The sequence below is a fragment of the Alligator mississippiensis genome, chromosome 5 (genome assembly GCF_030867095.1).
Source record: "Alligator mississippiensis isolate rAllMis1 chromosome 5, rAllMis1, whole genome shotgun sequence".
Lineage (NCBI taxonomy): Eukaryota > Metazoa > Chordata > Crocodylia > Alligatoridae > Alligator > Alligator mississippiensis.
The window spans coordinates 68,558,862-68,584,404 of NC_081828.1; the positions used below are offsets into that span (position 1 = coordinate 68,558,862).

A 25,543-nucleotide genomic window follows, 5' to 3' on the forward strand; every position below is an offset into this window, starting at 1 on the left:
GCGGGGCTGGAAAGGAGGCATCCTAGGGCTGCAGGGCTGAGGCCAGACACGACCCGTTCTTTAAGCGGCTCCCCGCTGCCCTCGGTCGGGTGGATGGAGACATAGCTCCCTATCTTCCTGTCTTGCCCAGCTTGATGGTATGCCACATGGGCCCATAAAGTATCAGCGTCTGTGGTTGGGGGCCGGTGATGGTTCCCCCATGGGCAATACCTGACTAGCTCATCGTCTCCTTTGTTCCCCTTTTGCCCCGAGGATCCTGTTCGTGACGCCATGACCAACCTGACGGTAGATGGTTGGACCCAGAAAAGTATTACGTGAACAGGCCGGGGACGAAAGGGTTACGGGGCCTTGTTCCTCCTTCTCCTGTCTCTCCCTCCGTCGACAGAAAACACCAAGGAGGCGGTGTAACAAATAAATGCTTTACTCACACTTTCGTATAGGTGGTTTCCTTTACAGCAGTTTCAAAAATAAACTCGCTGTTAACTTGAGAGCTCTAATTCAGTCGTGATGGGGGCGTCTGGAGGGAAGGGATTTCGTGGACGCAGGACCTCCGGTGAGGGTGATCAGGCCTCTCCGATATGGCGTGGGTCCCAGCTTTTTGGCGCGCGCGCTTTTTCTTTTAAACGGGCTGCATCCATCCGCCCCCTGCCAATCAGCACGGGCCGGGACCGCTGATCTCGCAGCTATCAGGCCGCGCCCACTACTTCCCCCATGCCACGAGCACAACTTGCTCTCATGCTTGGCGTTTGGTCACCTTTTTTTTTTCCTTCTCTTTATCACCCATTATAAAATATTTTTTCTTATAGTGTGAGTCCATTCCATCATATTCAGTCTTTCACTATAGCCTAAAAATTCTTCAGTTTTAATATTTCTAATGAAATTTAACATACATAAAAAATAAATGCTTCCATTTATAAATCTATTATCTATAGTTATCAAAATGAGTTTGTCACACAGCTTTGCACTTTACTTCCAGCATAGATAAAACCTGCTTAAGTAGATTTTTTTTTAATTACCATATTTACTCAAATCCAAGAAAAGGTGCCCCTCACCACCACTTAATAGAGTGGGAAAAGCCTCTTGTCTTGAATTTGGTTATCATGCAGTAGAGGGAGCAGCCAGCTGCTGTTGGTTTGGCAAGGGGGTAGAGGCTGTGGGTAGGAAATCAAGGGGGAATGGACCCAAAAGTACAAGGGAGGTGACAGGCATGGGAGGGGGCATGTTTATGGGGGCAAAAAAGGCAGGTGTCAAGCTGCTTCCCCTCCATCTGCCTCTCCCCACTGCTTGCCCTCTACTGCTTGCTCTCCAACTGCTTCCCCCACTGCCTGCCCCCTTCCTGTCCCCTGTGCCACTGTTTTCTTTGCTGCAGTGGGTGGTAAGGGATATGAATTTAAGATAACTCTCCAATTATTAGATTCTGCACATAGAAAATTGTAACAAATTCATCTTGAATTCGGGGTTTTCTTTTGGATTTGGATGAACACGGTACTGGGGGGGAAATTATCGATAATTAGATGCACTTTTGGCTATATAAAAACTTAGTGGTGAATATTGTATGACTTTAGTCATTGCTACTATGATTACAACTTGCTGCATATTACTGCTTCTTGACATTTAATATTTGTATTGACTACACAAATTTATTTGACAAAAAGCATTATTTTTCAAGTGAACACCCTTGTTCTTTACATTACCTCTTAAATCTGTTGTTCATGTTTTTAGCATTATCCCTCATTCTGGCTATCGGGCTTCAAACATCCTGTGGTGCTTTTTTGTGCTTATCTTTGTAAATACTTATAAAATAGGCAAGCATGCACACACATACATGCACGCACATAATTTGAGGAGGGAAAAATAGTGTAGAGTCTTTAATTTTCCATGCTAAATAAATGGTATCTCATAAAATAACTAACTTTTTCTCTTTGCAGAGTGCTCATTTAGCCATGATAGATACCTTGATGATGGCATATACCGTGGAGATGATCAGTATTGAAAAAGTGATTGCATGTGCTCAGCAGTATTCATCTTTCTTCCAAGCCACAGACCTACCCTATGACATTGAGGATGCTGTCATGTACTGGATAAATAAGGTAGGAATGTATCTAAAGTAAGGTTAAAATGCATAGAGAATCAATGTGTTCTAGCTGGAAATAAATGAAAAAAAAATATATTTCTGGAAGACAGTCATATATTCCAGGCTTCATTTAATACATAATGTTCATTTGATACAAAGTAAAAGTCTTTACTTCCAGCAAGAATTAAAAAAAATAGCTGGGAAGAAACTTGAAATAAAAGGTTTTTTACTGCTACATAAAGAAACCAAAATTAGGTGAGGGAGAAATGAAATTTAGTCACTTGCTGACACATTTTGCTTTTGAAATTGTTAATAAATCATTTGGCAGAGCCAATGAAGACCTGGCTTTCTCTAGTATATTTAACTATGATTGGAAATAGGAATCTCTTTTGTACTCAGCCATATCTTGGGGTGATCTACTTGATCGCTTATTGCATAATAGAGAAATCTCAAATCTTATTTCATCATTCTGTAAGACAGGTAACACAATGTTCTGTCAAGTCAACAGCTCTAGGTGGTCCTGGATTACAGGTTGAAACACTTAATACAGCATTTGCTGATTGTGTCTCAGTGCTGTAAGATATAAAGCATAAATTGTTTCATGCTTTCAGTGAGCTATGTGCTGGTGATGATAACTTGGAGCTGCCTGGAAAAATCTGATTTTGTTGAAGCATATCTCAGATTCCTCCTCTACTTGTTTAAATGAAAATATTAACCCATCGTTCTCTAACTCTCCCCACAAACTTTTGCTGATTCTGGACATATTACTTCATGGCTGTCCAACTTTTGGGCAGCTGGGTTTACAGACAGCACTGGCCACAGACCTAGGAGTCACATGCTACTTGCCCCAGCCCATCTCCCTTTTGCTCAGCTCCATGCACTGCAGAGCCAGTCCTGTGCCCCCTTCTCCTCCTCCCTTCTGACCCCCCATGTAGTGCCCACAGCACTCAGCAGCCTCTGGCCTCTCCTAGCTACATGTTCCACCCACCTGCAGTATGCTCAGCCTGGCTCCTCCTTTTGCTGAACACATAAAAGGCAAGTGTCCAGCCCCATTCTCTGCTGTGTGCACAGCACAGGCACTTCAGCTTCTTCCCGTCATGTCACCATCCCTGTAGGAGCCAGGGCAGGAAGTGGGACCCAGAGGAGGGAGGGGTAGCCCAATAGATTTTCAGGGTCGGATGGGACCTCTATAGATCATCGAGTCTGACCTCCTGCCCTGGGTAGGAAAGAGTGCTGGGGTCAAACAATAATTCTGGCTACTGTGGCAGGAGCAACTAGTGGGGAAAAGTGGCTGAGCAGGAGCCCATAGGCCACATACTAATCCTTCAGGGCCTGTAGCTGGCCTTTGGGCTGCTGGAGGGACAGGTATGTATTTCTTCTCACTCCTCTGGGAGAGTAACCATCAATGTAGAGTATGGGACAGGTATGGAAGTAGTTAAAGTTCTGTGTACTGACTTTTGAGCCTTACAGCCAATGGATTCACCCTGGTTTTACTATGAACCTGAATTTGGATTTAAAAAATCCTGATTACTTTAGTTGTCATATCTCAGTTTTAAATCCAGAAATGGCTGTTCCTCTTTAAAACAGAAGAGGCCATTTAAAAATGATCCTCCCTTTTTAGGTGAATCAACATTTGAAAGACATACTGGAACAGGAACAAAAACTAAAAGAGCATCATGGTATAGAAACTCCCATGGGTCAAAAGGTAGGTAAAAATATTTAACGTCTTACAACTGAGAGAGAATTTGCATATACATATAAACAGGACTCATTTTGTGCACATGCAAAAGCAGCTGTTAAATGCAGACAACACTACAGTTACAATGTGTGTTGGTGTTTAGTTGGTAGGCCAAGTATTTAATGGGATCATCATGCTTTGTAACAAGTCAAAAACAAGAAAAAATGAACAAAGTTGTGGTTATCTTATGTTTGCCTACCTAAGTATAGGGTGTGCAGCATATTAAATAAGAAAGAAAGCTTTTAAAGTGTCAAAGTTTCATTACTTCCATGACAGCATCTTTTTAAGTACTACAGTAAGTAGTTATTCTTTGTTTTTGCAGTTGTTCCCTTGGGAAAGAATAATTTGACAGTATAGAAAGATCTTTGTGGCCAAGTCTGATGTGGACATGATAATTCCTAAGAATAGTGTATTACAAATGCTATTTAAAACAAACCCAAACTGTAGCCAGATCTAGTTTTTAACAAGAGAAGTATACTTTTAAATTTATCTGATCATGGCTTTTGAAATGATCCTCTTGTTACTTGGGCTGTTCTGAGAGATTTTATTAGTAAAATGAGGAATAATAAGAAGCATCACTCTGCTTACCATCCATGGTAATAAATGGCTACTAGATTAGCCATGAATACAGAAAAGTAACTAATCTACATCTTTTCCTGTCAAGAGTTCTTGCTCCCCCCTCCCAACCCTCACCAATTTCACTGGAGCTGATTTAGTTAAATAGTATATTAGTCAAATTCATGATACAATGGAAACAGTATTTGGGATTCCAGAACAGGAACTGCTTTGGCATGCTTATTTCTGAATGACACAATTTGCTGGACAGAGACATGTTCTTTTTAGTGAAGAGGAAGGGGTTTAGTCTGAACACACTCAAGTATTGCCTTATCCTCAGAGTTGCGTGATTACCAGACTGCTGCAACTCCACTTCCCTTCCCACTGTATTTTCATGTGAGGGTTAAATTTCCCTTCCTGCCTAGCTTTGGGAGAATGATAAGGATGCCTGGCTGGTTACATTATTTGTTTGGAACATGGGACTTCATTTATTAAAAATAAATAAATAAACCTACAAGAAAGTTTATGGGTACAGACACACATATTTGAAGCCCTTTCAAAAGGGGAATATTGGAAAAGGGCAACAGTTATGTTCTAATGGGTCCTGGCTTGCCCACAGGCTAGCAATACAAATGTGGCAAAACTGTTCCAATTTTAATACTGCTTCATCCAGGATTTTTGTGGGAGCAGTTTTGCTACATTTGTATTGTTTCCAGCTTGTCCACAGGTAACAAACTGAAGGTAACAGCTCCTTCAGTTTTGAAATATTTCCCTTTTAGAAGGGCTCCAAATATGCTATGTCCATACCTGGTCAGCAGGGGGGGCAACTTTTTTTGGCAGACTTGCCACAAATTAGCTCCATACCCTCCTCAAGTGCCACTCTGATTCTATTACCTTACTCAGTCTGCTGCTCAGGTTTCTGTTTCCTGCCCTGAGCTCCTTGATCAAGCTGCTGCTCTGCTTCTGCTCATTGCCTTATCTGCCACTGCTGCCTGTTCCCTGCCCAATCTGTCGTGTGCTACTTGTGGCACCTGTGCCTTAGGTTGGCCACCCCTGCCATATGACATATGGGAGAAGTGCTTTTATATTTTAAAGCAAAATACTCCATGTAGAAAAACATTTGACTTCCCCAGGCTTGAAAAGAGTAATTTTGTCCAAGTCAGAAAATCAGTGCAACTGTTCCTTATTTAAATATTAATAAAATGCAGTTCCTTTAGACCAATGGTGCTCTAACTTCCCTGAGCAGGTCAGAGGGATAGTGCTTGGTTCAGCCACAAGCCAGATAGTGATTCCAGTCCAGTGCCCAGGACCAGAATGGTGGGCACCATATGGTCATGTGGAGGAAGGCAGGGGAGCAGCCCCATAGCAGGGAAGCATGCCCCAGAAGGCGTGTGGCAGGGGGGCGGTATGTGACCCAGCTGCGGGGACATGAAGGGGGCATGGTTCAGCTCCGTGGAGGGGAGAGGGCTTGACCCAGACCTGTGCAGGGGGAAAGGGGGCATGGCCTGGCCCTAACCAGCTCCCTGGGGAAAAAAGGACTGTGGCTCAGGCTTGTGGGAAGGGAGAGGACATAGCCTGGCCCCAGCGTGGTCCTGCTGAGGCGTGGGGCACCGCCTGGCTCTGACAAGGTACTTGGAGCTTGGGAATTTGGTGGGAGGAAAGTGGCTATATTAATGGCTGCTGCTCTGCCACCACCAAATCCCTCCCCTCCCCCCAAGGTGGGGAACCCTGTAGACCAGATGCCATAGCTCTGCAGGCTGCAGATTGAGCACCCCCCATTTAGATGGATCAACTAAGCTTAAGAGACATCCTGCAAGTTTAGGATATAGTTACAGTAACCAGACAAAAAATAAATAAGATGCATGTATTCCTGCCTAACCATTTTAATTAAACCATTAAAATTAATTTTATCTGTAATAGAATATATTTGCATAAGGAAACCCCACAAAGACAGTGGCTGAAAACATAGAAAAGAGGTCAGGCATCTTCTATTTGAATATCATTAGGGGAAATTACTTAACATTTTTTACCAGTGGAATGCCTAAGGTAACTATTTTCAAATTGCAGCAGATACATTCTGGAGGGAATATGGAGTGAAAGGAATGTTTATTTTTTATATATATATATATATATATATATATATATATATATATATGTGGTAGATATGTCTTTCCTGGAAGTTTCTAGTCCAGAATTAGAAGACGACTGGGGCTGCTTCTTAAGCATAACATATTTTAGCATGATATTCCCCTTCTGAAATGGCTCCAAATGTGCATGCATCAGTGGAAGCCAGCTCTTTTGGCAGGCTTGCTACAGATTAGCCCCATACCCTCCCTTTTCCCTTACCCACTCTGATCCCCTTTCCTTACCCAATCTGTTGTTCAGCTTTCTGCTTCCTGCCCTGTGCTCCCTTAGGGCAGGTATTATTAGGTATCCTTGGAAGAGAGACCTCTTCCAGTAGTAGTGAATAGTATTAGCAAGCTGCTGACACAGATTCTAGTAGCAGCAAACTTGATCTTCCTTTAGTGATGGAGGGGAAAAAAATGGAACCTTAGTTTCTTTGCACGGTAATCTAGAGCAGAAGTTCACAAACTCTTCCTTACTGCATACCCCATTCCAGATTTACCAGCTGCCTGCATAGCCCTATCAGCATAGGTTTTATATTTTAATCCCTTAAATGCCAATTATTATAATGAGAATTAAATCTACCATTACACAATTTATCTGTATACCCCCCCAAGATAACTTGCATACCCCCAGGGGTATTTATACCACAGTTTGGGATCCCCTGATTTAGAGCATAAGATGTCTGCTAGAGAAGCTCATTCCTAAAACTAGGTAGATCACACAAGGAAAATATGTAGACATACTGCTGCCTTCTATTATAGCTGGATAAAGAAAACTAAATAGAAAGGACTGCATAGATTTAGTTTTAGTTTATTTTGTTTTCTTTACTCCTGAGGATGGGAACTAAGATCCAAAATGCTTGAGGTCTCTGAGAGCAAAATGTCTTAAATAGGTATCTTCTTTAATATATTGCGAATACATTAACTGTTTAAATACTACTGTAGTTTTGCAGATTTGATCACATAAATGTATCTAATGAAAACAGTTGTGTATAAAAACATATTTGGGTTTTTAATACTTGTGCTATAGTAGCACCTACAGACCTGTTGTGATGGGCATTATATAAATCGGGGGCAGGCAAAATATGGCCTGTGGGCCAGATCTGGCCTGCCAGGTACTTTTATCCAGCCCACAGCACCCACCTACTGTACCCTGCCCAGCCCTTCTGCCCATGAAGGTTGGAGTGATGCACAATAGGGGAGCTTCGTGGACAGCTAAAATACCAGCTTGGATATGGTATATGGCTCCTGTCTGTTACTGATTCTTTTTATTTATTTTTTTTGCCACTCAGATCCCTGAGAGATACAAAAAATTTGCTGAATATAAATGTCAGCTATCCATCAGCTAAAGTCAGCTTTAGACTTTAGGAAGGCCTTTGACTTGGTGTCCCATGAGGCTGTCAAGGTAAAACTACAGAACCATGGCCTCAACAATTCCACAGTCAGATGGGTGGGAAACTGGCTGTGGGGTCGCACCCAGAGAGTACCAATAGATGGATCTGTGTCAACCTGGCGGAAGGTAGCCAGTGGGGTTCCCTAGGGTTTGATACTTGGACCAGTGCTTTTCAACATCATCTTCGTCAGTGATCTGGATGTTGAGGTAAAAAGCACATTGGCGAAGTTCATCAATGATACTAAACTGTGGGGAAGTGTGGCCATGCATCAGGGTAGGCTAATGATGCAGGTGGACCTAGACACAGTAGTTAGATGGGCAGCAGAGCAAACAATACACTGGTGTGCATCAACCAATGCATCTCAAGCAAAACTAAGGAAGTTATTCTCCTGCTCTGCTCAACATTGGTGAGGCTGCAGCTGGAGAACTGCATCCAGTTCTGGGCGCCACACTTCAAGAAGGATGTGGAGAAGCTTGAGAGAGTCCAGAGAAGAGCCACTCATATGATTAGAGGCCTGAAGAGCAAGCCATACTTGGAGTGGCTGATAGATATGGTACTGTTCAGCCTAGAAAAGAGAAGACCTCAGGGGCTGGGGGTTTTGGTGGCAGCTTACAAATATATCAGGGGTGAGCATCAGGGGCTAGGCAAACAACTATTCACCAAAGAACCCCAGGGGAAAACCAGGAGCAACGGCCATAAACTCCTAGAAGAAGGTTTCAGACTGGATATAAGGAAAATTTCTTCACAGTTCATGTGACCAGACTCTGGAACAGACTCCCAGCAGGGGTGGTGCAGACCCCTACCCTGGAGATCTTCAAAAGGAGACTGGACACGCACCTTGTTGGAGTTATTTAACCCCAGCAGTCTTTCCTGCCTAGAGCAGGGTGCTGGACCTGATGATCTCACTAGGTCCCTTCCAGCCTTGAACTTCTGTGAATCCTTTGCATTGAAAAATATGAAGAAAAATTGTACAAAAATTATTTGGAAATGGTTTAAAATATCAATTGCATATTAAAACTTCAGTTCATGTTATGATAAATTTATATCAGCTTCTGGAAAAATTAAACCTTAGACCTAAATCTTTTAATAGTCCCCAAAGATACTAGCATATATTACAAATGGATACAAATTATATTCTGATAGATCTGTAATTGCATGACCTCTATACATTACCAGATATGTTGTATAAGGGGGAGCTGGGGATTCCTTGTTACTTTAAGAATGGCCAACACCTGCAGGGAGCCCCAGGTGCAGCCAGGAGAGGCCAGTTCACAGGGGACTGATAGGCTCCAGGCACCCAGTGCAAAACAAAAGCTTCAGCAATGAGGCAGAGTGGCCTTGGGCAACAGAATACTTATTGCAGTGCTAGTAGCACAGCAGTAGTACTGTAGGACCGTGTTCAGCCTGAAAAAGAGGGTAACTGCTACGGTAGTTTGGCTGGTCTGTGAACTTGATTGAGCACACCTGCAGTGGACCAGAGGAAGGCACATGACTTGCAGGAGTATGGCTTGGTGGATATATAACCCAGGCTGAGTCTGGAAGGCAGGCTTGACCTGTAAGCTGTGAAGGATGGAGCTCTCTGTAGGAGTGACTGAGGCTGAGAGACTTCTGGGGGAACCCCACTGCCCTGCTGACTTCAGGTAAGGAGCTGGGGGTCTACCAAGAGCCAAACTGTGTTGGGTAGCCCAAGCACTTCTAGTTTGAGTTGGAGCCAGAGGGATTAACTTTTCATTGTAGTTCTGACCGGTGGGCCAGGTTGGGGCTAGTGAAGGGAGGTATAGGTCCCAATAGTTCCAGAAAAGCACAAGGAACCTTGAGCCTGCCAGGGTGGGGACAAATTATAGCAGAGCCCAGGAGGGGTAGAAATTGGAGACAACCATATATTGAACTGAGGCTGCAAGCCTACTGGGACTCTTATTACACAGAGGCTGGAGAGGGCCGTATATCACAGTAGTGCCTAGGCCCATTAGAATGTTAACAGAGAACTATGAGGCATGGGCATGGCTAGAGGGGAGGTCAGGGGCCCGTGAAATTGTCCCATAAGGCTCATGTTGCTAATGCATTGACCAACAACAGACCAGAAGTCACTCTGGGGCCTGGGCAGCCTCCCTTTTCCCAAATTAAATAATTCCAGCCAGGTGTGGCAGGTGAGAGAGCAGAGGTAAGATTAGGCAACCAGAGCAGAGCAGGAGCTACTCAGTCAACGAGGGGCGTCACCACCACACCTGAGGACAAAGACTGTTACATATTGCAATAAGACTGTTTTTTACTAAAAAAGTAAACTTTTTTTTCACGCTTCATGGCAGTATCAAAACAATTCTATATCTTTTTATGGTACCTGTTAAAATGTGATTAATAGTTTCATAACATTTTGGTGCTGAAGTAGTGTATATTTTTATGTATGGCAGCCTCATTTATATATGGATTCGTATGTTAAAATATTGAATACTGTATTTACTCAAATAGAAGACAATCCTGATTTTAAAATGACCCTCCCAATAATTAGATTATATATATATATATATATATATATATATATATATATATATATATATATATATATATAGACATTTTATAAATTTGTTATAATTCTCCAGGTATAGAATCTAATTACTGGAGGTTTGCCTTGTATTTGTCCCCTTCCCTCTGCTATAGCAGGGAAAATTAAATCTGGAGGGTTGGATAGCTCCTTTGCCCCTGACCCCCATTCACTTCTTTCCCCTCCTGTCCTTACTCCCCTTCTGTACTGTTAGACCCTGCTCTCCCTAAGAATGTGGAAGTAAGGAGCAAATTTGAAAACAATAACCTTAAAATCAAACACAGCTACCACATAGATCACTGGGCTGGGGCCCACCAGAATCAGCAGCATTTCATGCCCTCTCTCACCTCGGTACATATGATTAGTTTGGCCACACCTCTATGCTGACCCCAAAGCTCAGCACTACTCAGTATGTGTGTATACTCCAGATGTACCTCCTCCCCCCAGGACCCCAAAGGATCAGTGAACTAATTAGTCTGCACTCATGCCTGGAATTGGGCGTTCTTATCACAAGTCTGGGGATGCTCCAAAAATTTACATGCAGATGAGACACAGGGCTGCCTGGTCCCACTTCACCTTGGAGCGCGGGGCCGTGCTAATTATATGTGCCAGGCTGAGAGGGGCTGTCTATGGTGGCCCAGGTTCCCCTCTTGAGAACCCTTTGCTGCTCTGAAATCCCTCGTTTTGTATCTTTTCTCCCCCTCTGACTTTTCATCTCTGGGCATCATTAATTGGTCTCCCTGTGGTCATCATACTGTCCATGTTCTGTCATGTGAGCATATTCCTTGATTTCTCAAACTCCTCAAATGCACACATCTTAATTTGGTTCTTTCCCTGGTCCTCCTAATTTGGTCTCTTTTACCAAAACCAGAAATCCCAAGGGCTCTGCAGTGGGCACTGTGACGTGGCCAACACAGCAGAGTCCCTTATCTCATGTTATGTGGTACATGTCTTCAGTTTCCCAGCCTGTGTGTTTGCTGCCTTCAGACATGGTGGGCCTTGATGGAAACTCACAGACAGGCTTTTAGAAGCCAGTTAACCTTTGTCATTCCCCTGGACCATTGGTCTAATGCAGTCTACTTTACCTACAAGCCAATTCCCAAAAGCAACCCTCTAAATACCATTTTCTAGCCATCAACAGAGGTCAGTGAAAGGGGAGGCAGGTGACAGTAGAAGCAGTGATAACGAGAGCAATGACAGAAGTGATGATGACACGAGAAAGGAGCAGAGAGTGGGAGATGGAACAAAGGCTGCAGGAGAAGAGACAGCAGACGAGAAGCAAAGAATGACAGAGGCACAGATAAAGGCAATATTAGTTAGTAATGGGACAGAGAAGGGAATGGAAATGAACAGATACGACTTTTTGGAAAATGTACTATTTGAGATATTGGCGGTGCAGGCAGAGCACCTAACCAGCTTGATTGAATAACAAAACTGAAAGACCTGGGAATTCATCTGCTGGAATGCAGAAGAGTATGAAACTTTGTGGAAGAAAGATGCAGAGAAAAGTGGAAGGGAAGAATTTAAAATGCTAAAATTCATAGTAGGAGAAAAGTGAAGGGAGAGGGTGATTGTAGTACCCTCACTACTTATACAACAATACTGATCACAGAGGGTGATTGTAGTAGATTTATTGCAGGCAGTAGACATAGAAAAGTGTATTAAACAATATGTTCAAAAAGTAATGTGGGTAGAGAAAGTGCGGGATAAATATGGTATCTGGATGAGGACATGATGGGTATGAGTAGTTTTAAAAGTGAATGAGTGTAGCCCAGGTGGGGTACAGCACCTCCCATCTGCGATCTAGGTGGGGCCGCACTTTATAATGTATTGGTCAATTGAAACAGTGCAACAGTATGGAAAGAAGGAGGACCTTTCTGCACACTGCTGTCACATACTGTGTTTCAGGTGTGAAGGAGAAGGGCATAGAGCAGTAGAGTGCCAGGAGTCTCTAAAATGCATTAGTTCTAGGGAGTGAGTCACTTATATTGCAGGTGTCCCAATGCCTATGCAAGTAAGGCCAGATCCCCTGTGAAACAGTGTGAATCAGAAAGGGATAGCAGGGAAGAAGTGGCTGAGAACAAGGTAGAAATGGTGACCATGACCCTGCAGGGAGGAATGGAGGAGGGGAGAGAGACATCAGTAATTGAGGCAGCACAAAAAAAAAAAAAAAAAAAAAAAACAGTAGAAGGGGAGAGGAGAGCAGCAGATAGCCCAGATGTGGAGATGGAGGAGGGGAAGAAGGAAAAAAACCAAACTAGCAGAAGAAATTGAAGTGAAACAAATGAAAGAGCCCAGGTGAGGGGGGGGTGGCAGGCAGGGGAGAACGCAGGGAGTGAAAATCAGGAAAAACAAAACTGATAAATAGGGAGGAAAGTGGGCATCAGAGTCAGAGAGCAGCTTTCCACCATTCATGCCCCTGGGCTTCAGCAGGAGGCAGGAAATGGCAGAGAGGTAGAAGGCTTATTGAATGCAAAAGCAATCAAGCAACTTGCAAAACCAACCAACATGCAAGTGGGACAGGGGGTGGAGTTGGCTACAGCGAGCAGCAAAGTGGTCTCAGTTAAAGCAAGCACAATAGTACTGATAATAGCATTGATTAATGTCAAGAAAAAGATGGGAAAATATTGAGCTAGTGTTTAAAACAATTAAGGGCAGACATAATCTGTCTACAAGAGTGCAGTATAAACACTTTGAGAAAAGGTGGAGATGAGGACACTCTTGGTGTCAGGGACAAATGTTGATAAGCAGGGATCCTGGTTTTCTCTGATTTTAAAAAAATCTCAAATTTTTGGTTAAAACAATAACCACAAATCCACATTTTTCCATGATTTAAATGAAACACCACATTTTATTTATATCTATCTAGATAGATATAAATAGTGATGTTTCATTTTAACCATGGAAAAATGTGGATACACTGGCACATATTCAGGTAGCAAATTTGGTTCTGAGAAAGCGTATGATAGAGTGGATCATTATTTTCTATTTGAAGTGTTAAGGAAAATGGGTTTCCCAGAGAAATTGATAGGATGGACAAGACTGTTATATAGGGAGGCAGAAAGCCAAGTGCCTATAAATGGACATCTGAGCAGAGCCTTTAAAATCCAATCAGGAGTAAGACAAGAGTGCCCATTGTCACCAGTAGTGTTCATATGTGCAATGTAGCTGTTGGCACAAAGAATAAAGAAAGATAAAATTGTAAGTGGGGTAACAATACCAGGAGGGGGACAGGTAAAACGTGAACTCTATATGGATAACATCAATGTTGAAGAAATAGTGGGGCCTGTTTTGGGACTGTATATATCCAAAGGTTGTGTGGGAAAGGGTATGTTGTTTTTTGAGTGTCTCAAAAATAAGCTTTAACAAAAAAGATGGTATTGTATGGGCTCATACCAAAGGAAACAATAATGAGGGCACTGTTAGCAAATGTTAAAACCAGTATATGGAAAGTAAGAAACCTCTGGGATTTTAAGGGGTTAGGTTTTGCTAAAAGAGAAGCTGGGGCTGCATGAACTGAAATACTGACAAGGAAGAGGTAGAAGTAGAGACAGAGAAGAGGTGAAGGAAAAAGGACTGGACACACTTGTTTTACTGAACCAACAGAAAGGACTGATGGGGGGGTAGAAAGTTTCAGGTGGTTACTGAGGTAATAAATCGGGGGGGTTTTTTAATAATATTTTTAGAGGGAAGTTAATTGGTACTCATGGGGTTCTGTATGGAAAAAATAGAGTTCTGTAAGGGTTTTTTTGTGGGAAATTGTTGTATGTTGTTTAAGGGTGTAATATTTAGTTTTATGATTTTGACATGTTGTTTTGCAATATGAAATCTTGATAAAACAAAGATGCTCAGTATATGAAGCTTTGTAAGTGTCAAGCAATGTGTGTGTTTAATAAACTTGTAATAAAAAAGGTTCCCTAGCCCACTAGCCTGTCTGTGGTAGGTTCCCATCAGTCTTGTGGTGATGGGGGACTGTTTTCTCACTTTCCCCTAACTGCGCCTCAGCCTTTTGGCTAGGAGCAAGCATGACTAGGAGGCATCTGAACTCCAAGGCTTCCAGTCCTGGGGCTTCCACATAGGATACCCCCCAAAAAAGTTCCCATCAGCATATTTGCCTAATGGAGGTGGTGTGTTTTATAGTCATGCTCGCAGTGATGGCTGCATTTAAGATAGTGTAATTAGTGAGATTTCCTTGTAAACGGTTATGAGGGGCTTTTCCCCCCATACCAATTGGGGAGAAAACATCTTGTATTCAAGTAAATACAGTAATTTATTTGAAAACAAAATGCACATCAGAAATTATATTGCTTGCTCCATTTGAGAAGTGTGTAAAAGTTTGACTCCCATGTTTAAACTCAAATTGCTATAACGGTGTTATATTTTATCCAGTTCATTGAAAGGCATCACAAATTTCTTAAATAGAGTCCACATCCTAAGCTCTCATGGTTGAGTGGACTAATAGTCCACTTACTCTAGCTCTTCCACAAATTACTTCCATTTGTGCTAAGAGCAGATTCCTCTAACTACGGTAAGCTTCACATAACTGCATGTTGTATGCCCAGACTATTACTTTTCATTGCTAATATTAATAGTTCTGTCCCACTTCAGCTGACACTTAGAAACTCTGCACACTCTCAACTAAAAGCTAGATTTCCTACACATGAAACATATTGCACACTGCACAAAATGCTGCTTTTATATATTTAATAGAATATTTTAATTTGGCCTCCATTGTAGTCAGTGTGTTTAGAATTTCTCCCAATAGCTTTCTGTTAGCTAAGTGAGTATGATGTGGGTACTATCAAATATCTCTCAGTATTTCCACATAAATTTCAGTGCAGTTTATTTGTTTGCAAGCACTACCTCTTTACCCTTTTCCTCAATTCTTTAGGATCACTGACATGCCAGTATAGCTTTAGGATCCCCCTCCCCCAATATATCTTACCAACAGCTGCAGAACAGCTGCAATTATGTTCTTGAACCACTAGCCTCCTATGGCTGAAGCATGTGTATACTTGCAGCTGTCGCTGCTGTCTACTATGTGTTTTTTCTGTCATTTTTTGTTTTGTGACTGGGATTTTAGTTCATTAATATCAGTAGACATATTATATCAAAAACCCAAACTTGAATTCTGATGCTGTGATAGTCAATATAACTTTTAAATTATTCAAAAACATATTAAGTACTGCTTCCCACAGCACTAGGGAGACCTCAAAATCCATTAATGCTAAAGTTAATTGCTTATGTCTATATAATATATTGAATAAATATATTCAATGTTCTGTTACCAAACTTTTTAGGTACTTATATTTTGAAAACATTGGCTTTGCTCACAATCAGTGCTAGTTTTACATTGGTGTGTAATGCACATCACTATCCTCATGTCTTGATGCATGTTGCTTTCATTAGTGCTTGAAACCAAGTAAATAAAGGGGCTGATGTTTATGATTGAGCCTCTGCTTCTTTTGCTGTATTCTTTTTGGACTAAAACTCTTTGGCTGTTTTGTGGGTTTTCCATGTTGCTGACATGGCTGGAAATATAAAAGCACCTTGTTCTATTTTACAACTTCAAATGTCACTGAAGGTTCTCTTTACTTGTATTGGCTGCTGTTCCAGGCATGTACCTGAGACCTCAGTTTCTAATCTGTGGTTCTTGGGGGTAGGGATGGGTTTTGGTAGCCTGTTGCTCTCAGTCGTGAGCTTTGAACTGTGAAAGAAATGGGGAAAATACCTCTGTTTATGTTTACTGGGAAGATGGCCAAGCAGATGTGGGAAGAAAAGGCCTTTGTAGAAATTTTGAAATGGGTAGATAAAGATTTTGTTTTTTTCAATTTTAGTTTCTGGCCAAGCAAAAGCAAAATTACTTTCGCTAGATGCTCAAAGTTTTATACAGTTTGCTGAATAATTCTGTTCTATTTCTTACTTTAGATGGAGCCAATCTTTCTGGCATGCATGCCACAAATTAGCCCTGTCCCCTCCTGGAGAGCCACTCTGATCCTCCTACCCCTACTTGATTAGCTTCCTTCCCTGTTCTCCCTGTTGCATCTGCTGCACTGCTTGTTGCTGCTTGTCCTGTCTGCTGCTGTTACCTGTCTGCTCCCCAGTCTGCTGCATGCCACATTCAAAGGCTGCCAATACCACAGGCTGGCCAACCTGTACAACTCTAACAAAGTTTCCTCTGGCCAGGAATGGTACAATAATGAGCGTAAAACCCACAAAAGCCTGACAGGCTGCTGTACTTGGGCTGTTTTAGAAATTCTGCTATAAATCTTGAGTGAGTAAATAACCTTTCCTTTCTTTTCAGTGGCAATGCGTAGGGGGTGCACATGCACCCCCTGTGCATGGTGGTGCACCCCCTGCAAAAAGACACCACTGACACTGTCGGTGGCGCCTGCGGGCAGTTCTGGCAGGGCCTTCGGGCAGTCTGCGATCGCCCCAGGACGCCACAGCCAGCAGCGCCTGTGGGTGGTCACCGACCCCTGCTTGGCACTCGCCATCCCCACCCTCCACTGCCAACAGTGCTGGTGGCATCTGCAGGAGCTCCCCGCTCGCCACTGCCAGGCACCTGCTGCCACCGGAGCAGCCGTGCCCCCCCCCTCAGCCACCATGGGCACGTGCTGTTCATGTTCCTTTTACATGTCCTTCTGTGGCAGTATTTAGCGGAATTCACAAACTCATTGGCATCAGTCAGGGCTGTGCCATGAGCACTTCTGCTATGGCCTCAAACTTGCTTCCTCTGGAATACCAACTGTGCACCTTAGCACCTGCACCATCCCAGCCCTCAGTAAATGACCAAACACATTTGCTGAGGGCAAAAAAAACCAGTAATTCATATTCAGTTAGATTAATTAAATCTAAGTACCTAAAGTGTCTGCAGTTAGATTATTGTGTCCACTATGTAATATTTTAACAGTGGGGAAAATAATTCCCTCTTGCTTGCATGAACGTGTGCTTTATATGTCACCAATAATGCACAGCTTACCTATTTCTTAGATTTATAAAAGCAAAGAAGAGGGTACATATTAAATGCATTATGGACATTGCTTAAAAGTGGGATCAAAAAGTAGCACAGTATATAGTTAAATATAATCCACTACCAACAAACCAGGCAGCTCACATTTGAGTCTCCCTCTCTTTGCTCCCATTAAGCAGTTCTTCACCTCTTTTAGTTACTCCCCCATTCCAGATATTTTGGGGGAAGAAATGGGGAGGAAAATGATCTTTGTCATATACCCTGGAGATCATCAGATTCTAGCAGTTCTTGACCTAGCTAGGAACAAATTTCAAAGCTGTGGGGTTGGCACAAAGAAAGTTGGGCAAACTATCCCTTCTCATATGTTCTGAGTGGCACTTCAGCTCAATTCAAACTCTCAAAACCCTGCCGAGGCACTTACATGATTTTTCAGTATTGTACATGTGCATGTATGTATAATAATTACATTGTATTGATTCAGCATTAAACAGCATTTTTAATATATAGATATAGATCTATAAATGGATTTTCATGCTTTAACATTTCTGGCTGTTTAATGCTAAATCGATACTGCGTAAGCCAACCCTATTAAATTGTTGTAATAATAGCCCTAAAAAATATTGCACCCCTTTAAATAAATTTGAAGACAGACTTGGATAAATCTGTTTAGTTTACTCTCATTTTCTCAACCCATCACCAGAGGTACTACTTTTTTTTTTTAAAAGACTAGATGTGGGTTTTTTTGTTGGAAGAGAGGGGAACAGTTTTACTTTTTAATAATTGACTTCTTGCTTAAAAGTCATTGGAGCAATCAGTCTCTTGTATGAGGGACTTCAGTCTTTCCTCATCTTTTTCTTAGAAAATTTTCACAAAAAAAAAAAAAGATTTACCAGTATCTTATAAATCCTGTTTATAAGTCTTTCAGGCCCTTTCAGGTTGAACCTAATCTTCAATGGATTCTCTCAGCTTTGGAAGTTCATCCTTCACTTTTGGATAACTATCTTCTTGTTAGATATCACTTTAGCTAAATGAATGAATGAAAATAAAGCAAGTAGTAAAGATTGATATTTTACTATAGAATTTTCCTTCACCCAGAATTTCTACCAAAGATTCAGTAATATCTGTAATAGTAATTATTATTCAGTAAGATCTGCAGTCTTATCTACTTAGTTACTTCAGATGTAATATATCTCTTTTTAGTCCAAAATAATTTTATTTTTGCTTCCTTTGTATCTATAAATAACCATTCCTTAAAGATTTTAGCTTGTAAAGTCAATCAGTAAGGTTCTTAATTCAACTTAATGGTGTGTTTGTAATAGTCCCATAATAATAGTTGCATTTATTTTTGTTCAGAAATGTATAAACATAATTAGGAACTAATCTGTTGATGTTAACAAAGTAGCTTGCCTGCCTATTTTATTTTTTAAATGTTTATCGTGTAGCCTTTTTTTTAAGATTTAGTTATGGGTATCAGGTTTGGTTTGGTTTGGTTTGGTTTACTTTTCTTTCCTTCCAACCAGTTGAAAGAGGACTGTATCTAGTAGGTTCTTCATTTCAAGTCCTTACATATCATGCATCTGATGTTAATGTGGTTTGTCATTGCAAAAACACAACTGTTTGCATCACCTATTGGCCAGAGGACTCTTATGACTATATTTACAATATATTGTTAAATATTTATGAAAGGTGACCTGTTTTTCATTTAAAATAACTATTATAAACCTCACTGGAATTAGTAATGTCACTATACAAGCATGTTTAGACCTGTTGTTATACGTTGCCTTAGCTTCTTTGCTCGCACATTCTGTGTTCTGAGTGATTTTTATTTTGAAACTTTCAATATCATTACCTCAGGTCTCAAACGAATTCCTCCAGTTGGCATAATGGATTGCATATATAAGGTGTAATTACATAGGTGAGGACATGGGGAGCTGGGGAACCTGCAGATTTGAAAAGTTGTTTGTTTGTTATGGGAAGATTATTCTGCTGCTCTAAAAATAACTAGAATTTCCAGTATTAATGGTACTGTTTTAAGAATTATATTGTCATACTGTATGATGGTAACAATTCCAAGCATGTTACTATGAGATTTCAATTCAGTTGTACAAAACTTAGAAGTTTTAAAAATTGCTTTATAAGAATAACTTGTAAAATCTGATTTTTTTTTTTCCTTTGCTTTTGCTTTTTCTTTTTCTTTCCCTACTGCTTCCTCTGAAGTCTCCTACCAAATGGTTTTGGAAACTGGTTCCTGTAAGTTTGCCCAACTGCTTCATTTTGATCAAATAGCTTAATTTGAGAATGGCTTTGTCCATGTCATGCTGATATAATCATTCATTCCATTTATCCCGATTAGATTTCATTACAGCGGATTGCTGTTCAAAGAGAACATATAGTTTAGAATCCAGTTTTACAAGGTAATTTGGGGGAACAATGTAAGGTATGTTGTTAGAGCTCAGAAATTATTTGGGAAACTGTGCACCTGATGTGGATATGTTTTATTCCTTAGGGTGTAGTAGGCTGCCGCCTTAAACTTTAGCTCAGCATATAAAGCATTTTTACTCTAGTGGCTTAGTCTTCCCTGTTCATGGGTAAACTTCCATTTAGTACGTGCTGTAGCCATCCCTGGAAGGGAAAACACACTTTTTTTTATTATTGTTAGGAAGTTGCACTAGAACTTTTCAGACCTTCATTAACAACATGCAGTTGCCACATACTCCATTTGCTCTAGTTTAGCTCAGTTTTCTATTAAATATATGTATTTAGGGTGGCAAAAGATGATCTTACATATACATTATCTCAAAAACATTCTGTAGTTTAGTTTAAAAGAGTCTGCACTTAATACCTCAGTCAGTTTCTCTTCTGCCTCTTCTGAAGATGATTGTCATTTTCCTTTATTATATGATGGTAGCTTGCACCTAAAATGTGTGCAGTTAGATTGTGTCTGCTTGACTGTCATATTTTAACAGTAGGGGGGAATAAGCCCTTCCTGCTTGCATGAATATGTTCTTTATATGTGAACTAAATCTTGAAGTATTCAAGTAAATGCAATATCAGACACCTAATTTTGTTCTGAAGAGGTTACTTCTGAAGTAAGTTCAAAGAGGTACTTATAATCTACCTTCAGTCCAAAGATTACCCTGTAGCACACTACTGGTCCCTCAGATGGCTTTTCATGTTAGTTAGAAGATTGTTTGTGTGTTTATGAGAATAAAAAAATGAGCTGGGCAGCTGCTTCACAAATTCTGTTTCTAGTGGATCCAACTCAAATCCAGAAGAATCTTTCAGCTGCATACAATTTCACTGTACTCTTCACTTCCTTTATTGTGATCTACATCTATTGAAACAGAGAATGTGCAGTCTGGATAGAATAGTATCTTTTCGGTTTTGTTTGAAAATTGAGAGGGCCATATGACTAACAAAGGAAAGAAAAAGACAGTCCTGTGTGGTCACCACCAGACTACAAAAATAAAATACATTTCCTTTCATGTTACATATTGTACTTTAAACAAGAGTAGTAGTAAAAGAACAATAAAGTATTTATTTACTGATGATCTTCCCACAGTATATGAGGGTTTGTCATTACTACATTGTTATCTTGAACTATGACTTGAGTTTTACCTTTTAACTTTATTGTTGTAAGTACTCAAAAAATTGAAGCTCAAGTTAAGAAGCGATTTAAATTCATGTTAGCTGTTCTGTCAGGAGCACAGGTTGAAGCTGAAGGGCTGCAGATTAAAGCTTTTAATGCAGCAGGGGAATTGCTACAAATAATCAACTGCTAATACAATCAGTCTGTTAATGTCATAATTCTGTGCAGCTAGCAGGTTACTGTCATTCACTAGGTCAGGTCAAGTAGAGTAACTTGAATGTGACAACTTTTAATTACAGTAATGAATACAAGTCCCTAGAAATGTTGTACACATTCAGTGCTGTTATTAAACACAGTGCTGTAACAGTTTTGTGATTAAACATACTATATGCCTGTTAACGTGTACTTTATCGTTATGGTCATGTTAATTGCCACATTTTGCAAAAGCCTTTATAGAAGTTCTTCAAAATTTCAACATAGCATAGAATCATAGAAAAGATAGGGATGGAAGGGGCCACTGGAGGTGACCCTGTCCAACCCTCTGCTCAAGGCAGACTCCTCCGTATTCAAACTATTCTACAAAAGTCCTTATCTAACCTATTGTTAAATCTACACAGTCAACCCAACTACTAGGCACATTGCCCAAAAACAGCTAAATAACCCTAACCTGCCAGAATCGGTGTACTTTCATTGCAAGTTTTCTTAAAACACATTCAAAAGATCCAAGGAAGAGGGCTGTTTTCTCTGTTTGAAGAAGGAAAAATCCCCACAGTATGTACCAGTGTGATCATGAAGTAAAATTCCTTTGTGATCCAAAATGTGGTGATTAGGCTAGCCAGGAACCTCCAGACTTGCTCCCAGCAGGAGCATTGGCACACCCTGGTCCAAAAACTCCCAATTTGGCTACAGCCAACACCAAATGTTTTTCTGAGGAGGGAAGGGGGGGTAAGAAACAGCCTGAAACCTGTAGCAACAAGAATGGAAAAAAATCCTTCCTGACAGGCATGTGGCAACCAGGAAATCCTAGAAGCATGGGAAGAAACCAGCCACTCTCCATTCTAGTGTTCAACCTGAAGACAGTAAACATAACTTTATATATCACACTCTCTAACTCAGGGGTATGCAAAATATGGCCCACAGGCTGGATCCGGCCCACCAATTGCTTGGATCCAGCCTGCAGTTGCATCTGCGGCACTGCACATGGGACCGAGCCCCACCCTCTTCCACTGCAGCAATCTCTGCCTGCTGGCGCAGGCCCCATCCAGTGTATGCAGTTTCCAGTCGTTAGGCTTTTCCTGGTGCTACTCTGGTCCCCTTGCCTGCAGCAGGATCTGCCCAGCTGAGCATGGTCCTCCCCAATATCTACCTCTTCTGCAGCTCAGAGTTTTTCTCATCTCCCAGTGATTTTTAGGGGAGAAGTGGGTGTTCCCATACTTCCAACAGTTGCTCTCCAGGCATAGATAGCTACTCCTAGATCATATATGACTAATACTCATGCAGCCTCTTATTAAAAACCTCCAATGATGGTGATTCTACAACTTCATTAGGCAGTAGGCCTGTGCAAAGCTTCGGTAGCCGATTTGATTCCGAGGAGATTTGGAAGCTGAATCTCCGAATCCAGATCGAATCGGGAGACCCACTAAAAGCTCTGAATTGAATCGGAAGCCTTCAAATTGATTTGGGGAGATTTGGAAGGCTTGCAGCAAACAGAAACTGAGAAGGGAGGGGGCATGGGGTGACCGTGGGTATGAATAGGCACTCTGGGAGCGGTCGATCAGGTGGTATTCAGTCTCAGGAACTTGTCTCTGGCTTTGATTGTCTCAAACTGGAGACTTTGTTGTAATGACAGTAGAGTTCAAGGAGCTCCTGGTGCTGGTATTGATTTCCTTCTTTCATCAGTGTGCTGTTTGTAGGTGTTAATCACAGCTCGTTACCTTTTTATCACAGCAGGCCCAGTCATAGGCAGGTAAGTTTCTTTTAATTGGGTTGGAGGAAGGAGGGGGGAGGCAGATCAAGAGTGGCATAAGGGCAAGGCAAATCATTCACTCCTGCCCCTCTCCCTCCTGCGTTGTGGGGATTGCCCTACAACCTGGCCCAGCCAGGACCCCGTTCACGGTGCATCGGGCCCTGGCCAGGCTGGGTCATGGGGCATTTGGAGCCCAGTGATTCCTCCAGAGGCAGTGCAGCACCAGGGAGCAAAGAGGGGTTGGGGCATGTGGGCCAGTCTTTGCACAGGGCAGGCCGCAGGTGGGCTCAGCCTCTGCTCCCTGCATCTGCGCCTTGCTGTCACTGCTGCTTTGAATGTGGCATGGTGCAGTGCCTCACTGCCTGGCCTACACAGCAGCAGGACAAACATGCCACCCCCCCACTTTCAAAGCAGCGGTGGTAGCGATGCGTGGACGCAGGGAGCAGAGGCTGAGGCCATCTGCTGCCCACCCCTGCCCTGTGCAAAGCTTGGGGGCCTACGAGCCTCTCCCCCTTCACTCCCCAGTGCTGTGCCACCTCTGGAAGAGCTGCTGGGCTCTCATTGCCCCTCGACCCAGCTTGGCCAGGGCCTGATTCACCATGAATGGGGACCCGACTGGTGCGGGTTGTGAGGCAATTAGAGCCCAGCAGCTCCTCCAGGGCATAGTGCAGGAGAGATGGGAAGGGGGAATGTCGCCACCCTCCCCCAGCTCCCCTGTGGTGTGCGCAGTAGCAGAAGCTGCCTGCCCATGTTGCTGGAGGAGCCGCCAGGCTCCGAATGAGGCCCTGGCTGGGCCAGATCATGGGACGATCAGAGCCCGGCGGCTCCTCCAGAGGTGGTGCAGCACTGGGGAGCCAAGCAGCAGCAGCGAGCCACGGACACAAGAAGCAGAGGCTGAGCCCAGCTCCGAATCTCCGAATTGGTGCCGAATCGCCAAATCTGAATCACGACAGTGATTCAAATCACCAAATCGAATTACTGTCCCTCTGAATTGGCCGAATCCGAATCCAAATTGAATACTTGCTGCTTCACGCAGGCCTACTAGCCTGTTTCACTGCCTCACTGTTCTAACAGTGAGGAAGTTTTTCTTGATTGCAGTAAAACAGGTTTAGATTGGATATTTCAAGCCATTGATTTGTGTCCTGCTCTCTGCAGCAACAGAGAAATACCTTCATGTTTTTGAAGATTGCTTTCATGTCCCTTAATCACTCTTTCAGCAAACTGAACACGACTGTTTCTTTCAACCTTTCATCATACAGCTTGCCTTCCAAGCCCTCTATCATGTGCCACCTGCCTGTGGACCCTCAAGTTACATTACGGCCACTTAGAGAGGGACACTGATGTTCCAAAAGGAAGTCCATCACATTTTCACCAAAGTCTTATGATCACAAAATACAGCCTTCAGTATTAAAGTGTGGCATGAGGAAATTCTTAGAGCTCCAATAAGTAGCCTTCCAACTCCACCTAGGTGTGTATATATATAAAAATAAATGTATATAAATATCAGTATGCACCCATATGCATACCACATGTATATGTGTGTAATGCATACACATGAGTGTGTCTGCTTGCGCAAACACAGAATTAGGTCAAGCCTCATAATTAGTTTTGAGAGGTGAAGAGAGAATATACATGTCCTGCACCATTTGTACATTTACAAGTCAGTAAGTGATATCAAGAAATTAGAACACATGAGAAAATGTATTTTTACTCCTTCCTTCATCTGTCTCCCCAGAGCATGGTGAGAAAAGACATGAAGAACAATTAATAGCAATTTAGAGCCAAAGAAAAAACATTCAAATGTATTGAATGCAGATTGATACCATCTTGAAACTCAGCATTAATGATCTCCAGACATGTTGAATTGTTTTCAAGACATTTCTTTTGTAGCAGTCTTTATTTTTGTAATATTGACCATGATTATTTCATAAATGTACTGTTGTATGGACAGAGAAATAATGAAAATGATTAAATGCAGATTTTTTTTTTGTCTGTAAACTTGCCAGGAAGTCTGTTATAAGTGAAGCACATATTAGGCCATATCTTTATGTGGTATAACTCAGTAAAGTCAATTGACTTGCAAATTGCTAGGTTGAGTTACACCAGCTAATGATGTAGTCCAATATGTTCCACATGTAACTAATTATTTCAATACTTACTAAACTGAATAAAACTATTGATAGGTTATTCTCCTTAAAGGTGTTACATGGATTGTTTGGTTTCAGTGGACACATCTACACATGACACTGTCACTGTAGTGACGTGCTACAGCAACATAGATTGTTGCTATGGCAACATAGCATCGGCAGGCACAAACCGTGATGCCAACACTACATCACCATAGCGATGAGGTACCTCACTGTAATGTGTGACTACAGTGACATATCTGCTCAAAATAACCATGCGTCACTGGGACAGCGCAGTAACTGCTGTTACTGCACTGTCATTTAGTACTTCCTAAAGCAAATACCAAATGATGGCCCACTAACAACTGCCTCATGGGGAGCCATGTAGATGCATCCAGAGTGAACTAGCTTATTCATAACTTGCAAGACTTTTTAAGAGGTTAGTTTTGAAATAAGTTTTTAA

General features: G+C 41.9%; 1 protein-coding gene across 4 annotated transcripts in view; it reads left to right on the forward strand.

Moving 5' to 3' along the window:
• Positions 1-25,543, forward strand: part of CAMSAP2 (calmodulin regulated spectrin associated protein family member 2) — a 205,368-nt gene that overhangs the window by 116,807 nt on the left and 63,018 nt on the right. For 2 of the 4 annotated variants that reach the window (XM_019479352.2, XM_019479353.2), the window contains exons 3-5: positions 1,929-2,090; positions 3,696-3,779; positions 19,617-19,649. In XM_019479352.2, the coding sequence (XP_019334897.1) occupies positions 1,929-2,090; positions 3,696-3,779; positions 19,617-19,649 (279 nt within the window). The remainder of the gene's footprint in view (positions 1-1,928; positions 2,091-3,695; positions 3,780-19,616; positions 19,650-25,543) is intronic. The other 2 variants (XM_019479354.2, XM_014602076.3) reach the window with 1 other exon arrangement.